This window comes from Colobus angolensis, unplaced genomic scaffold, assembly GCF_000951035.1.
Source record: "Colobus angolensis palliatus isolate OR3802 unplaced genomic scaffold, Cang.pa_1.0 Scaffold29, whole genome shotgun sequence".
NCBI lineage: Eukaryota > Metazoa > Chordata > Mammalia > Primates > Cercopithecidae > Colobus > Colobus angolensis.
Genome location: NW_012116154.1, coordinates 2,164,238 through 2,178,794, shown reverse-complemented (window position 1 = coordinate 2,178,794; position 14,557 = coordinate 2,164,238). Strand labels below are relative to the sequence as shown.

At 44.7% G+C, this 14,557-nt stretch overlaps 1 protein-coding gene across 4 annotated transcripts in view; it reads right to left on the bottom strand.

Moving 5' to 3' along the window:
* The window catches only part of APBB2 (amyloid beta (A4) precursor protein-binding, family B, member 2), a 433,566-nt gene that overhangs the window by 152,825 nt on the left and 266,184 nt on the right, over positions 1–14,557 (bottom strand). For 2 of the 4 annotated variants that reach the window (XM_011949059.1, XM_011949058.1), the window contains one exon: positions 7,925–8,133. In XM_011949059.1, the coding sequence (XP_011804449.1) occupies positions 7,925–8,133 (209 nt within the window). The remainder of the gene's footprint in view (positions 1–7,924; positions 8,134–14,557) is intronic. The other 2 variants (XM_011949060.1, XM_011949061.1) reach the window with 1 other exon arrangement.

The following is a 14,557-nucleotide window of genomic DNA, read 5'->3' as shown; positions in this document are numbered from 1 at the left end:
ATGGTCTCGATCTCCTGACCTCGTGATCCGCCCGTCTCGGCCTCCCAAAGTGCTGGGATTACAGGCTTGAGCCACCGCGCCCGGCCGTGTGTGGTTTTTAAAATTTTTAATGTATTTACTCTTTGGACATAAGGGTATCTGTAAAGTAAAAGCTAACAACAGTACTAAGACTGTCAGAATCCAGCTCTCGTGTTATGGAAACACGAGTTAGATGGCAAATGTCCAACAATCACCTTTTATAGATTTAAATAAACAAAGGCTCCATATCGTGATTTTACAAAAACTTAACACGGGCACTCCTAAAGAAATCCTTTAGCATAAAACTCAGTAAGGAAAATGGAAACTAGCATTATATGTGTTATGACTGGGCCAAAGATCTTTTCTCTCCTTCTATATTTAAAACCATTCATTTACATCAAAGATGACAAACTTTCTCCAATGTATAAGTGACCATAATTTTTCTTTTTCAAAAAATTAAAGTCAATGAAAGACAAAGTCACTTTGTCTTAAATTTCAAGAATTACATGGCTTATTCATCTAATTTTTTTAATTAAGAAGAGAGAATATTTTCTATATTTGGCTAACAAGCTTTGCTAATAATTTTTAGTTAATAAAATTTTTAAAAAGCACAACCCAACAGAGATTCTTTGGTTCTACAGAAAGTCTGTATCCACCTCAGTCTGCAGTCTGTGGGGTAGGGGTGGGAGAGACGAAGGAAGAAGAGAGACAAAGAGAAAAATATTAAAAGAGGAAAGGGCAAGTTGGACAATATGCCTCAGGTAAGACAAACACACAAAGATGGGGAAAGAGCTGGTAACGGACCAACAGGGACCATCTTCTACAAGCAACAAGCTTCCATGAGCCTGGTAACCTTCCAGGCAATGCAGCTGAAGCCTTGCACAGCTGAGGGTCATCTGGTACCACAGTCATAGCTGGCACACCCTCCTGGTGCTTGTCCTGAGCTTGCCCAGGCTGCAACACCCCTTTCTCTGATTACTTGATCCTGCTCAGTTCTGGGAGAGCTCTGGAGCCTTAGCTCCTCAGAGATAGTGTGTCTAGGGGGACTGACCCAATGCCCGGGGTATGGCACTCCTCAAAACCCTTGAGCACCACATAGAAGCTGCGTGAGGCTGGACCCAGTAAGGAGGGAATCCAATCATATAACCTTGACTACTGAGAGTTTTCTTCTTTCATGTTTCTCTTCTAAGGTCTTGGAAAGCAATTCTGCATAGCACACAAAAATGATGCATTATCAGCTGGAAAAAGGCCAAGAATGGAGCTGATTCTTTGACAATGTCAACAGAGTGCTCTTAAAGACGAAGTCTCAGGGGCTGGGTATGTCCCTACCAGGAGGCTTTCTCTAGGGTGCCAAGAAAATCTCTATGAAGTGGTATCAAAATGCAAACCAGGGGGCAAGAGTAGAGAGGGTTGAACCTGCTGAGAACTGGGTAGAGAGGAAAAGCACTAAAACATTCCACAGTGGCAGTGACAGAAGCTATAATCATATCATCTCTGTGTGCACTTGAGAAGTTCTGAAGTTAACACAATGCAATGGTTTGAATGTCTGTCCATTCCAAAACTCGCATCGAAATTTAATCACCAATGTTGCAGTATTGAGAGGTGGGGTCTTTAAGAGCCTCTGCCCTCATGAGTGCATTAATTCATCCATGGATTCATGGGTTATCACGAGAGTGGGACTGGTGGCTTTATCAGAAGAGGAAGAGAGACCTGAGCTGGCATGCTCAGCTCCCTCACCATGTCATGCCCTGTACCCACTCAGGGCTCTGCAGAGTCCCCACCAGCAAGAAGGCCCTCACCAGATGCAGTCTCTTGGCCTTAGACTTTTCAGCCTCTATAACCATAAGAAATATATTCCTAATCTTTATAAATTACCCAGTTTCAGGTATTCTGTTATAAGCATCAGAAAATGAATAAAGACACATTGCCTACTGGAATGCTGGGGTTCAAATTCTGCCTCTGTTCTCACTTGCTCTTTGACCTCAACTCCCTCCCACATCAAACAGGACTAAGAAGGCCTCCCATCAATGTGCAGACAGAGTGAGATCTAGAATGTTAGCTGTTAGCACAGGGACTGGCTGCCTGAGGGTGCCCTGTAAATGAGAGTTTCCTTATGATCTACTCTTTCCACGAAGAAAAAAGCAGTTTGGGGAATACAAACCGTTACAAATCATGCCTCTCAATGCCATTTTGTCAAGGCTTGACCCTTCATTAAGTGTGGCCTTGATAGTAAATGGCAGAAAACCTGGAATGCAAAGGAGTATGGCAGGCAATGTCAGTAAGTGTTTTATCAATTTATATGTGTACAGTTTTTCTTTCTTTTTAAGACAGGGTCTTGCTCTGTCACCAAGGCTGGAGTGCAGTGGCATGATCTCAGCTCACTGTAACCTCCACCTCCTGGGCTCAAGTGATCCTCTCACCTCAGCCTCTTGAGTTGCGGGGACTACAGGACATGCATCACCATGCCAGTAAGGAGGGAATCCAATCATATAACCTTGTATTTTTTGTATTTTTAGTAGAGAAACTCCTGGGCTCAAGCCATCTGCCCACCCTATCAGAAGATTATAGCATCATGGTTTATTTAATCACACAAACATAATTTAGAGAAGTTAAAAAATCAAACTAGTAAACTAGACTACCAAAAGCTTGTGCAATTAAATCAGTCTCTGTGAGCAGCAGTGCAACGCAGAAACCACAACGCAGAGGGGGCCAGGAGACTGAGGGCTCTAGAGCCGGCTTTGTCATTGCAACAGATCAACTAACAGCTTCCTTGGCTGTACGGTTGATTTATTTTTTCATTCAGCAAATAGTTAATGAATGTCGTCATGTACTGGGCCCTGTGCACACGATGAAGAGGACAGGTCCTGACCACCAAGGAGCTTCCTACTGGGAAAGTGACACACTACAGGTTAACAACACTACAATGGGACATGACAGAATAGAGGGCTTTCAAAGCAATGTGGTAAAAGCAGTAGCTCTGGGGAGACGACGAGGTGAATCCAAATAATTTTTGAGGAAGTGACATGCAAATAAAAATAGGGGAGCAATAGTCACTAGAGGACCTGTTGTCCTACTTACTCAGCGTAAAATCACTTGGAGAGCTTACGCAAAGGTTCCCAGGCCCCACCCCATTCTGTGATCCCCAGAGGTTCTCCTGGCACCGTTCCTCAGCTCACTGGCTGAGAAATACCGCCCGCACATTCAACAGGCCCTGCTCCAAGATTCCTTCCAGCACTCAACGTCATGATTACTTGACTGAGTGAAAAAGTTCAGAAAAATGATGGCAGAACGGCCCGTTTATGTTGTCATCTTATTTCTACATGTATATGAGAATACACAGGCTTAAGGTATTCCACTTGGCACCCTCCTGGGGGGTTAGGCTCTCATGCTGCCCCTGAGGCCATGACAACAGGCTGATTTAGGACCAAGAGGAAACCATAGTTTGAGCAACAATTCATTTTCTCGAGCCTCAGACCCGCCTTCTCCATACTTTCCTCTTTAGGAAGACCAAAACACCTTCGCTTGAAAAGACGGGAAGACTTGGCCACAGGCCAATGGATATTCATAAAAATATTTTGTGTGGCTCTCCATTCTCTCTAAAATTCAACATTCAAGGAGTTTGCAAGGTAATTTGGAACAAATAAATGGTTTGGGTGGGAAGGAGCACCATGTGCCAAATTTCAGCAGCAAATGCTTCCTGGCCAGTTTATAAACTTTCAAAAATACTGCTGGCATATGCAGCGGAAACATTATCCACTGCGCTTAACACTTCCCGAGTGAACTTTGGAATGTGAAATGTAAAATTTTCAAACTGTAAGGAAGCCTTCAGTTCTAAACTTTTGTGAAGCCTAGTCAACAGATTTAGCACTTAGTTATTTGGTTCTCTCTTTTTTTTTTGAAGCCAGCTCAGAAAAAAGCTGAATAAAATATGCATTTCTAACACAACACATTACAAGTTTCTTCTGTCCCTTAAGATTTTGCTCTCTTCTCATGCTTGGAAACTGTTTGAAATAGATTCTATTTAGGAATCAAAGAAATGATGTTAGAAAAATAATCATTTCTCTTCAACTGTCATTAGCACCTGAGACAATGATTTTTTTTTTTTTTGAGACGGAGTCTTGCTCTGTCGCCCAGGCTGGAGTGCAGTGGCCGGATCTCAGCTCACTGCAACCTCCACCTCCCGGGTTCACGCCATTCTCCTGCCTCAGCCTCCCGAGTAGCTGGGACCACAGGCGCCAGCCACCTCGCCCGGCTAATTTTTTGTATTTTTAGTAGAGACGGGGTTTCACCGTGTTAGCCAGGATGGTCTCGATCTCCTGACCTCGTGATCCGCCCGTCTTGGCCTCCCAAAGTGCTGGGATTACAGGCTTGAGCCACTGCGCCCGGCGAGACAATGAGATTAAGAGAGGTCATTTTCTAGAAGGCTCCACATGTGACACAGCCTCCCTTAGGGTAAGTTAAAGGGATGCAAGAGTCTCCAAGCCTCCTAGACATATGATATTGTGAAGTTTGGGGTGGAAATAGGGGTCAGGGGACCTGAACTCAAGCTTGACTCTACCATGTATTAGCTATGTGTCTTGCCCAAACTCCTCAACCTCTCTGTGTCTCAGTGTCAAATGCAAAATGAGAAAGACAACTATAATACCAGATACATAAGGATTTTCGTGTGTTTTTTTGTTTGTTTGTGTGTTTTAAGAGACAAGGTTTTACTCTGTTGTCCAGGCTGGAGTGCTATAGTGTGATCATAGCTCACCTGCAGCCTCAAATTTCTGGGTAAAAGTGATCCTCCTGCCTCAGCCTCCTAAGTAGCTTGGGCTACAGGCACACACCACCACACCTGGCTAATTTAAAATCTTTTTTTTTTTTGGTAGAGATGGGGTCTTGCTATGTTGCCCAGGCTGCTCCTGAACTCCTGGTCTCAAGTGATTCTCCTGCCTTGGCCTCCCAAAGCACTGGGATTACAGGCATGAGCCACAGCACCTGACCACATAAGGGTTTTACGGGGAGTGAAGAGTTAAGGCATTAGCCTGGACTGTAAATACTTGATTTCTCTTAATGCCCCTGGTTTAATATTGGTGTCAGCGTCTGTACATCAGCATATGCGGCAGGCTGAGTCTTTTCCCCAATTCTCCTATTCCTCTTCTATCTGCTCATCTCTTTGCCTCTATGACTTATTTATTTCCTTTTGAATCTGCTTGGTTCTTTGACTTAATGGAGGACTTTATGTAGGGGGAGAAACGTGTATGATGTGAACAAGTGAAAGGTCAGCCTGAAGACTTTTGCCCCGTTGCTTTCTGAGAGTGCTGGATATGAGTCCCTGTCTCTGAAACTCCTAAAAATACGCTCCTTCAACCAGCTTCTGTGGAGGGATAAGCCTTTGTCAATACAAATGGCACAGTGAGCTGCAGTAGAGAGGAATGGAACTGACAGAAGGTGGAGATGCTCAGAGTCCTGGGGCTCTAGAGTCCTGGGGTCTGGAGTCAGGGAACTGGATGCATCCCACCCTAACCCCAGCTGAGGGCTACTTAACTCACTGAGTATCAGTTACCTCTTTCCTTAAATGGAGAACATACCAGCTGACTTCTCTGCCCCAGGAGACTCCTGAGAAGCTCAGATGAAATGATGTCTAGGAAGGTATCCTGAAAACCACAACAGATCTTTAAGAGCAGTGAGAAGGCTGAGCTGCAGGGCTGTGTGGGGGGAACACTGAACTCCAGGGCAGGAGGTGCCAAGGGTGCGTCCTTCTGAGCCTGGGAGGGGCCCTGGGCATTAGTTAGCACAAGGGTACGATGCAGGCACAGAGAGGGGAAAGAGTAGGCAAAAATGGGCCCCAGGTAGGGGAGAGATGAACTCCGCTACCCGGCAGTTTTCCCCAGAGCCAGCGCCCACCTGTGCTGCGTTCTTCCCAAGACTTCTGCCCAAATCATGGAAACAAAAGGCTAACGTATTAATCAAAGAAATACAACTCTGAGCTCCGTAAGCCTCAGGATGCCCTCCTTGGAGTCCACACACCCGCGCCTGGGCCTCTGCAGGTGGCCTTTACAAAGGACTTCACCACTGCCAGATGCAGAGGACTGGAGATTCATGGCACAAAAACTGTCTCTCAAAGTTAGTCCAATCTCCCCTTTCTGGGACAGCGAGGAAGCAGAGCAGGTTGAAATCCCAAAGCCAGGGAAGCTGAGTGAGAAGACCTCTGGCCTAGGATCTGGGAGGATTCAGTAACTCTGAGCTCTAGACCCAGAGCTGCCACCAGTCACTGGCCTCTCTGTACCTCAGTGTCCCTGCCTGTAACATACAAATGCTGGCACCAGATGGTGCCTTCTCACCCTGGTGTTCTCTGTATATAGGACACACTCTGCCTGCGAAGATGGTTAAAGGTTTGGAATAGGGGAATGAAGATGGTTATAGGCTTGGAATAGGGGAATGGAGAAAGAGATTCTTGCCAACTGAGATGTCAAGAGAAAAGGTCTACAAGTAAGAAAGGGAGAGCACATCTGTGCCTTAGTGAGAACAGAGACTGATCCTGGCCGGCTCGGCTTCTAGGAGGCCCCCACTGTAGTACGGGGGAATCCCAGGATCCAACTGGGTGGGGACAGAAAGAGGACTCCTCTCCATGCCAAACTCCTTGAGGGCTCAAATGGTGTTGGTTCTTTATCCCCCAGCACACCTAATGCAAGATGAACAAAAGGCTGAATAAAAATTGCCCAGGGAGTAGGAATTATTATGCTTCAATAAAAAGTTGTTAAAATTGCCCAGTGATAAGCAACAAAGCCCTAAATGGCATTGAGCAGTCCTGAAGCATGTGCCTGATGACCACGGCATGGCACAGGTAAACCAAAGTCCTTGCCTACCAATAAGGGTATGGCTGCCCCAGCCCATTACTTTCAAGTTGGAGAATGTGAGGTCCAGGCTGGGTAAATGAGAAGCCAAAGCCCTCTAACAGCAGGAATGTGATGACAGTATAGGACTCACTACCTCCTGGAGAAGAACAAGTACACAAAGATTTAGGAAACAAGACATTATCTACTTTTAAAAACAGGAAGGGTGATATCTGTTGCAAACAGATAAAGAAGCTTCGGCAGGTAGTTCCAATGCCCTCATGCCTCAAAGCAAAAGAAGATGGGCTTGTTCAAAGAACCAAGGACTGTGGTCAGAAAGGGGCAGAAATGCTTGGGTGTCAGGGGTCACAAGAAGTCATTACTTAATTGTGACCTTTTCCAACTCTAATTCTCTTGAATAGTTCGCTTTCGGGATTCACAAAGGTTCACTGCAGGGATCCTTATACTAATAAACACCACAATGAAATTTTTTTAATGCCTCAATTCTTTGTTTAAACATCCAGATTTCTTCCTCAGGGACAGCAGAAATTTATGCTGCTAATTGTTTCTAAAATAATGTCACTTCTGCTAAATAAACATTTTTTATAACAGAAATTAAGCATCTGAGGGCCCTCCAGGGTTATTCTTGCAGACATTCTCTCCATGCTATCAAATGAGCCCAAGGCTAATAAGATACATAGTAATTACAATACATCTGGCCAAGAGATGTTCTTCCATGTGTAAATATTTTATGGAGCCAGCACCACGCAATGCTACCTGCAGAGTAAAGTACTGCCTCATTGAGCCCAAGGGAATCTTAACCACTTCTCATTAATCAGCCCCTCTTGCTTTCTGTACCTGGAATGGTGTTTCAAGAGACCAAAAGCCATTAAAAAATAAAAACATCCCTGAAAGATGGATATTAACACTATTTACTAAGAGGAAGCATTACTGAGATTTCAAATGCAACATGCACAATAATCAAAAAGCTTACCTCGATGACCTGTTGGGGCAGAAGCAACTAGTGTAAAGAGAAACCACAAGTTACATCTATTCTACTAGGCCGGTAAAAAGACACTCCGTTTTACCTCGTTCTCTGGGGTGGGAGATGGCGTTACAGAACTAAGTGACCCTTTCCTAGAACCCTGGAGATCTGCTGGGATGGAGACAGGCCGTTCCCACTGAGTCGTTCCTGTTGGGATGTGCCAATAATAGGTCCCAGCGATGTCACTGACTCTTTTCCAGCCAGGCGGCAAATCCGGATCAGTCTGAAATGAGTGATCACTCCATATATCTGCTGAAAAATGGGGGGCGGGGACGGGGGAGAAAGAGAGAATTTTATTAAAAGAGAAAGAGCCTTCCAATTTCAGCACTATCTGTCAGGTGAACCCCAAAGGCAGTGTGTCCATAGTCCAAATGATTAGTTCTTCCTGGTATGTTTGTGAAATCCATCCATGCTGATGTGTGCAGCTGTACTTGGTAAAAGAGGTAATATGGAAACAAAGAATTGGAAAGGAAGGCTGACACTTGAGAACAGGGACATGAAAGCCTCACTATCAAGTCATCCTATAGCTCTAAGAACCCTATGAACAAGCTAAAGCTCCAAACCAGAATCAACTTTCCAAGCAAAATTCACATAGTTACACATAGCGGGCTGAATGCTTTTGTCAATTAGTAAGATTCACTGGTGGACATCATGTCATTCCCAGCTATCACTCTAATTTTCTTAAAATGCTTTCTGTAAATGAGTGCTGTATTTCTATCTTTCATGTGCTTTAAGAATCTCTCTCATGTGATTGGGATACCTACAAAATAGCAATAGTAGTAGTCTTCTGTAATACTCTAGAATTTTTTTTTTTTTGAGACAGAGTCTCACTCTGTCACCCAGGCTGGAGTGCAATGACGCGATCTCAGCTCACTGCAAGCTCCGCCTCCCGGGTTCACGCCATTCTCCTGCCTTAGCCTTCTGAGTAGCTGGGACTACAGGTGCCCGCCACCATGCCCGGCTAATTTTTTGTATTTTTAGTAGAGACGGAGTTTCACCGTGTTAGCCAGGAGAGTCTCAATCTCCCAACCTCGTGATCCGCCCGTCTCGGTCTCCCGAAGTGCTGGGATTACAGGCGTGAGCCACTGTGCCCAGCCAATACTCTAGAATTCTAATTGTACACAGAAGATTCCCAAGGAAAGCTGGGCATGGTGATTCACACCTGTAATCCCAGCAATTTGGGAGGCTGAGGTGGGCGGATCACCTGAGGTCAGGAGTTTGAGACCAGCCTGACCAACGTGGTGAAACCCTGTCTCTACTAAAAATACAAAAATTAGCTGGGCATGGTGATGCACACCTGTAGTCCCCATTACTTGGGAGGCGGAGGCAGGAGAATTGCTTCAACCGAGGAGATGCACATTGCAGTGAGCCGAGATCACACCACTGCACTCCAGCCTGGGCGACAGAGTGAGACTCCATCTCAAAAGATTCCCAAGGAAGGCAGACTGGAAAAGCCTAGGAAGTCAACAGTGGACCAGACTGACTCTACGGACAGGCCAGTGATGTAAACATGTGAAGCAGAGTGTGGGTGAGAGATAACAAAGGTGGGTCACTGTGGGAAATGGGCAGGCACCTACAAAGTCCAGTCATTCCAATTCCAGAAAATAATCCTTTAAACACTGTGAGGGCCAAATAAAATACGTCTGCTAGACAATTCCCATCCTATCTGACCTTTCTACATATCTTATCAGTTTACTGAATACCTGCTGGTTTTAAAAAGTCTCATTCTTGGCCTTGAGTTGACTAGGAAATGGGTGACAGCGCTAGAGAAGAGAGAAGAGAGGGGAGAGGAAGTAGCATGAGACATCCACTGAGATGGAGGGGTAATAAGGGAATCATAGGCTGTATCAATGTATGTAGGAAGAAAAACTTTAAAAACTTGAGCTCTAAACCCAGGGATCAATTTTATTCTAAGGATTAGGCTGTTTCCTGTGTGGCCATACAAAAGCAGCTGGAGTGCTTTCCGGCAATTCAAAGGAGAACACAAGTGGGCCTGGCTCTGTGCAAGTGTCACTGCATCATGTGGGCAGGCATCACCGAGGCAGAGTCACCGTGAGAAACAGAGAAATCAAACAAAGGGGCTGATGAAGACTGTGGCCACGGATGTGCATGCATGCAGTCACTTTCCTCATTTAAATCTGCCAGAGGCAAAAGTGCCACTAGTCTCAAATTATGCTGGGAATTTCCCCCTGTCCCCACAGGGAGTGAAGTATAATTAAATAGTTTCAAGTTAACCAAATTTTGCAGAAACAACTCTAATCAAACATGTGTTTACATTTCTTTGTCCTGTCTCCTTTTTAGGGGACGAAGGGGTCACTTCTGCTATTATTTTGTTTTTTGCATCTCAACTGGGACATATCAGGTAAAAGATACAGGTTTTGGGACTAAGTTGGAGAAAACCCTAGCAAGTGGGGTCCCTTGTTCCATTCTAGTGGCTCACAGACAGGGAGCTTTGGGGCTAGAAACTGAAAAGATACAAAGCAGCTGCCTGAAAAGATACAAACCAACATTTCTGTGGTTTATGAGGACTGGAGGCCTGAATTTACAGATTTAGCCTAGTTGTCTTTACCACTGAGACATTAGCGTGTACGAAGAATAGCTACATACACTATCAAAATATGACATCATGTCAGACCAACAGCAGAGGCCAAGGTTGGTGGCTTTCAAGTTGGGCAGATAAGAAGGTACCTAGAGGTAGCATGAGAGGAACTTTATGCTGAATGGCATGAATCGGACTGTTTTATCTTCAACCAAACCCACCCTAGTTTTATTAAGCTTAGGCTGAGATTTTGTTGAAATAAAAAAGGAGGTTTATTCTGTTGCTAGAAATAGGTGGTAACAATGGTGCTGGTGACAGAAGCCAAGTGGGCACACGTACAGTATTATTAATAAGTCTAGAATAATGTATAGAATCCCTTCCATATTATCTCACATTGGTTTAAAGGATTTAAGCCCTGTGAGGGTAGGCAGACACCATATCTGTCTTATTCACCATCATATTTGACACCTAGCGTGGCAGGTATTCAATCAAAATTGGTTAGATGGAGAGATGGGATGGAGAGATGGGAGGGAGGGAGGGAAGGAGGGAGGGAGGGAATAAATAAAGGAGAAGGAAGAAATGAGTGAATCAATTAGGTCTTCCAATGATGGGAACTGAACTTGGCACTTAGCAAAAGAGAAATTCTAAAGAAATCAGTTCTATGCAATTTCACAGAACAGTGCAAAGTGCAACTTCATGACTCCCAAGACTTACAAACATTTATCTATCCCTTGATGGCATATGTGAACATCCTCATGGATAAAAAGAAATATAATACAATAAATTAAGAAGAGTCCTGGGCTGGAGACCAAGAAGTCTTGAGTGAGATTTTGTTTATTTTTTGTACTGAGAAGTTCCACAAGGAAAGGCAGGAAGTATGCCACGTGAAGACTCTCAGCACCATCATACTTCATTTTGTTTAACCTTCATAGCCCAATTTGCTTTGTTCTTCTACATAGAACTACACATTTAGGTCAGGTGCAGTGGCTCATGCCTGTAATCCCAGCACTCTGGGAAGGCAAGGCAGACAGACTGCTTGAGTTCAGGAGTTCCAGACACAGCGAGGTCCCATGTCTACCAAAAATACAAAAAATTAGCCGGGCATGTTGGCATGTGCCTGTAGTGACAACTACTCAAGAGGCTGAGGACGGCCAGGGGCGGTGGCTCATGCCTGTAATCTCAGCACTTTGGGAAGCCAAGGCGTGCGGATCACCTGAGGTCAGGAGTTCAAGACCATACTGGCCAGCATGGTGAAATCCTGTCTCTATTGAAATACAAAAATTAGCCAGGTGTTGTGGTGGACACCTGTAATCCCACCTACTCGGGAGGCTGAGGAAGGATAATCACTTGAACCCAGGAGGCGGAGGTTGCAGTGAGCCAAGATCATGCCATTGTACTCCAGCCTGAGTGACAGAGTGAGACTCCATCTTAAAAAAAAAAAAAAAAAAAAAAAGAGCCTGAGGTGGGACAATCACCTGAGCCCAAGAAGTGGAGACTGCATTGAGCCATAATCATGCCACTGCATTTCAGTCTGGGTGACAGAAGTGAGATCCTGTCTCCAAAAAAAAAAAACAAAAACAAAAAATTACACATTTAAATAAGTACTTTGGACTTTAAATCAGTCAGTGGATTTCTTTTTTTTTTTTTTTTGAGACAGAGTCTTGCCCTGTTGCCCAGGCTGGAGTACAGTGGTGCGATCTCGGCTCACTGCAAGCCCTGCCTCCCGGGTTTATGCCATTCTCCTGCCTCAGCCTCCCGAGTAGCTGGGACTACAGGCGCCCACCACCACGCCCGGCTAATTTTTTGTGTATTTTTAGTAGAGATGGGGTTTCACCGTGTTAGCCAGGATGGTCTCGATCTCCTGACCTCGTGATCCTTCCGCCTCGGCTTCCCAAAGTGCTGGGATTACAGGCTTGAGTCACCGCGCCCAGCCACAGTGGTTTTCAATTGTTATCAAACTGGAGAAGAAAACCAGGCACGGCGGCTCATGCCTATAATCCCATCACTTTGGAAGGCCAAGGCAGGGGGATCACTCGAGGTCAGGAGTTTGAGACCAGCATGGCCAATATGGTGAAATCCCATCTTTACAAAAATTAGTCAGGCGTAGTGGCACACACCTGTGATCCCAGCTACTCGGGAGGCTGAGGCACAAGAATTGCCTGAACCCAGGAGGTGTTGCAATAAGCTAAGATCACGCCATTGCACTCCAGCCTGGGCAACAGAGTGAGATTCTGTCTCAAAAAAAGGGGTGGGAGGGGAAGAAGATAGCGGTACAGGTAGGTGGAAGTCCAGACCTTTCCTGAACTTTTCAACCACAGCAGTACCCGTTTTGTCTGTCATTACACATTGGTCTTTATGTATGATTTTCCTTGAAAACAAGCGTCAGTTTTTCCTTAAAATGTTTACTTAAAATAAAGTTTAAAACCATAGCTAAGCCAAGAGAACAGTGGGGTCAAGTTAGCGAAACACCAAGCAGCTGCTTCTGTAAAAGATTGTTCAGGATACTGCAAAGTCACTTAATGGCCATCCTCCGATTAATGGCCTCGTCCGGCATCACAGCGGACGGACGAGGCGGGAGGGAGTGAGTGCAGACTAAAACAAAACAGGAGTATTCAAAAACACCAGGCGATCTGAGGAGAAGCTTCAATCCCTTTGGTTCTCAGAAAATGGCTTAGTGAGGCTTTGCTGAAGACAAGGCAAGTGGCTGAAAACTGAGGAGAGGAAACGGTGGCTGGCAGCGTCACTGCCCTTCTGACTCTCAGCAGATTGCTTAAACTGGGCGTCTGTCATGCACCCCCTTTTTGATGGATCTGCTTGGAGTTTTGAAATCACAATGTGGTATTCTTAGTTTGCAGTGGGAATATCCTAAAAGACCTCCATCCTGGAGTATGTTTTTCTATTTGGGTGTGTCATGTGCAACAGTCCTCTTGGGGGTGAGATTTGGTACTGGATAGCCTAAAGTGCACCGTGGGAACACATCTCAGAGTGACTCAACTGGAGGACTGGAACTCGGACCAACTGTGGGGGCTACTGAAGACAAGGTTTACAGAAACTGCAGAAATCTAATAAAAAAGCCTGCAGAGCATCTTAAAATGCCTCAAGTCACAACACAATAGATATCCTTCCATACCAGTCAGCTCGGCAAAAATTAAAAAATATTACAATACCAATTGTTGGCAGGCATGTAGAACAATAGGATCTTGTAGATACTACTGCTTGTATAAGGGTAATCTGGTATAATCATTTTAGAAAAGAAAACAGTATTAACTAGTGAAGTGGAAGATATCTCTACTCTATGATCCAACAATTCCACACTTGGTATGTGTACCAGGTAACATATTCATATCAGCATCACTGAAATAACCAAAACCTTCAAACAACCTAGACAACCATTTAAAACAGAATGAATTAGCCAGGCACAGTGGCTCATGCCTATAATCCCAGCACATTGGGAGGCCGAGGCGGGAGGATTGCTTGAGTCTAGGAGTTTAAGACCAGTGTGGGCAACACAGGAAGACCCATGTCTATTAAAAATTTTTAAAAATTGGCCGGCTCACGCCTATAATCCCAGCACTTTGGGAGGCAGAGGCGGACGGATCACGAGGTCAGGGGTTTGAGACCAGCCTGGCCAACATGGTGAAACCTCGTCTGTACTAAAAATACATAAATTAGCCGGGAGTGGTGGCAGGCGCCTGTAGTCCCAGCTACTCAGGAGGCTGAGGCAGGAGAATCACTTGAACTCGGGAGGCAGAGCTTGCAGTGAGCCTAGACTGTCCCACTGCACTCCAGCCTGGGCGACAGAGCAAGACTCTGTCTCAGAAAAAAGAAAAAAATTTTTTAAATTAAAATAAAAAAATAAATAATGTACAGCAGAATAAATAAATGAACAAAAATGAGCTATACACTACAATATGGACGTATTTTATAAACATATCATTGATCAAAAGAAGGAAGACAAAATAGAATATATTAATTAAACATCCATACCAAGTCCAAGAACTAAACTACATTGTTTAGGCATTAGGCATATGGTAAAACTATAAAGAAATGCAAGGATACAGTCATCACCAAAAACAGAGAATGAATACCTGGAGTGGGAGAGAGACAGTGAAGATCACAGAGAGGTTTCTCAAGGGC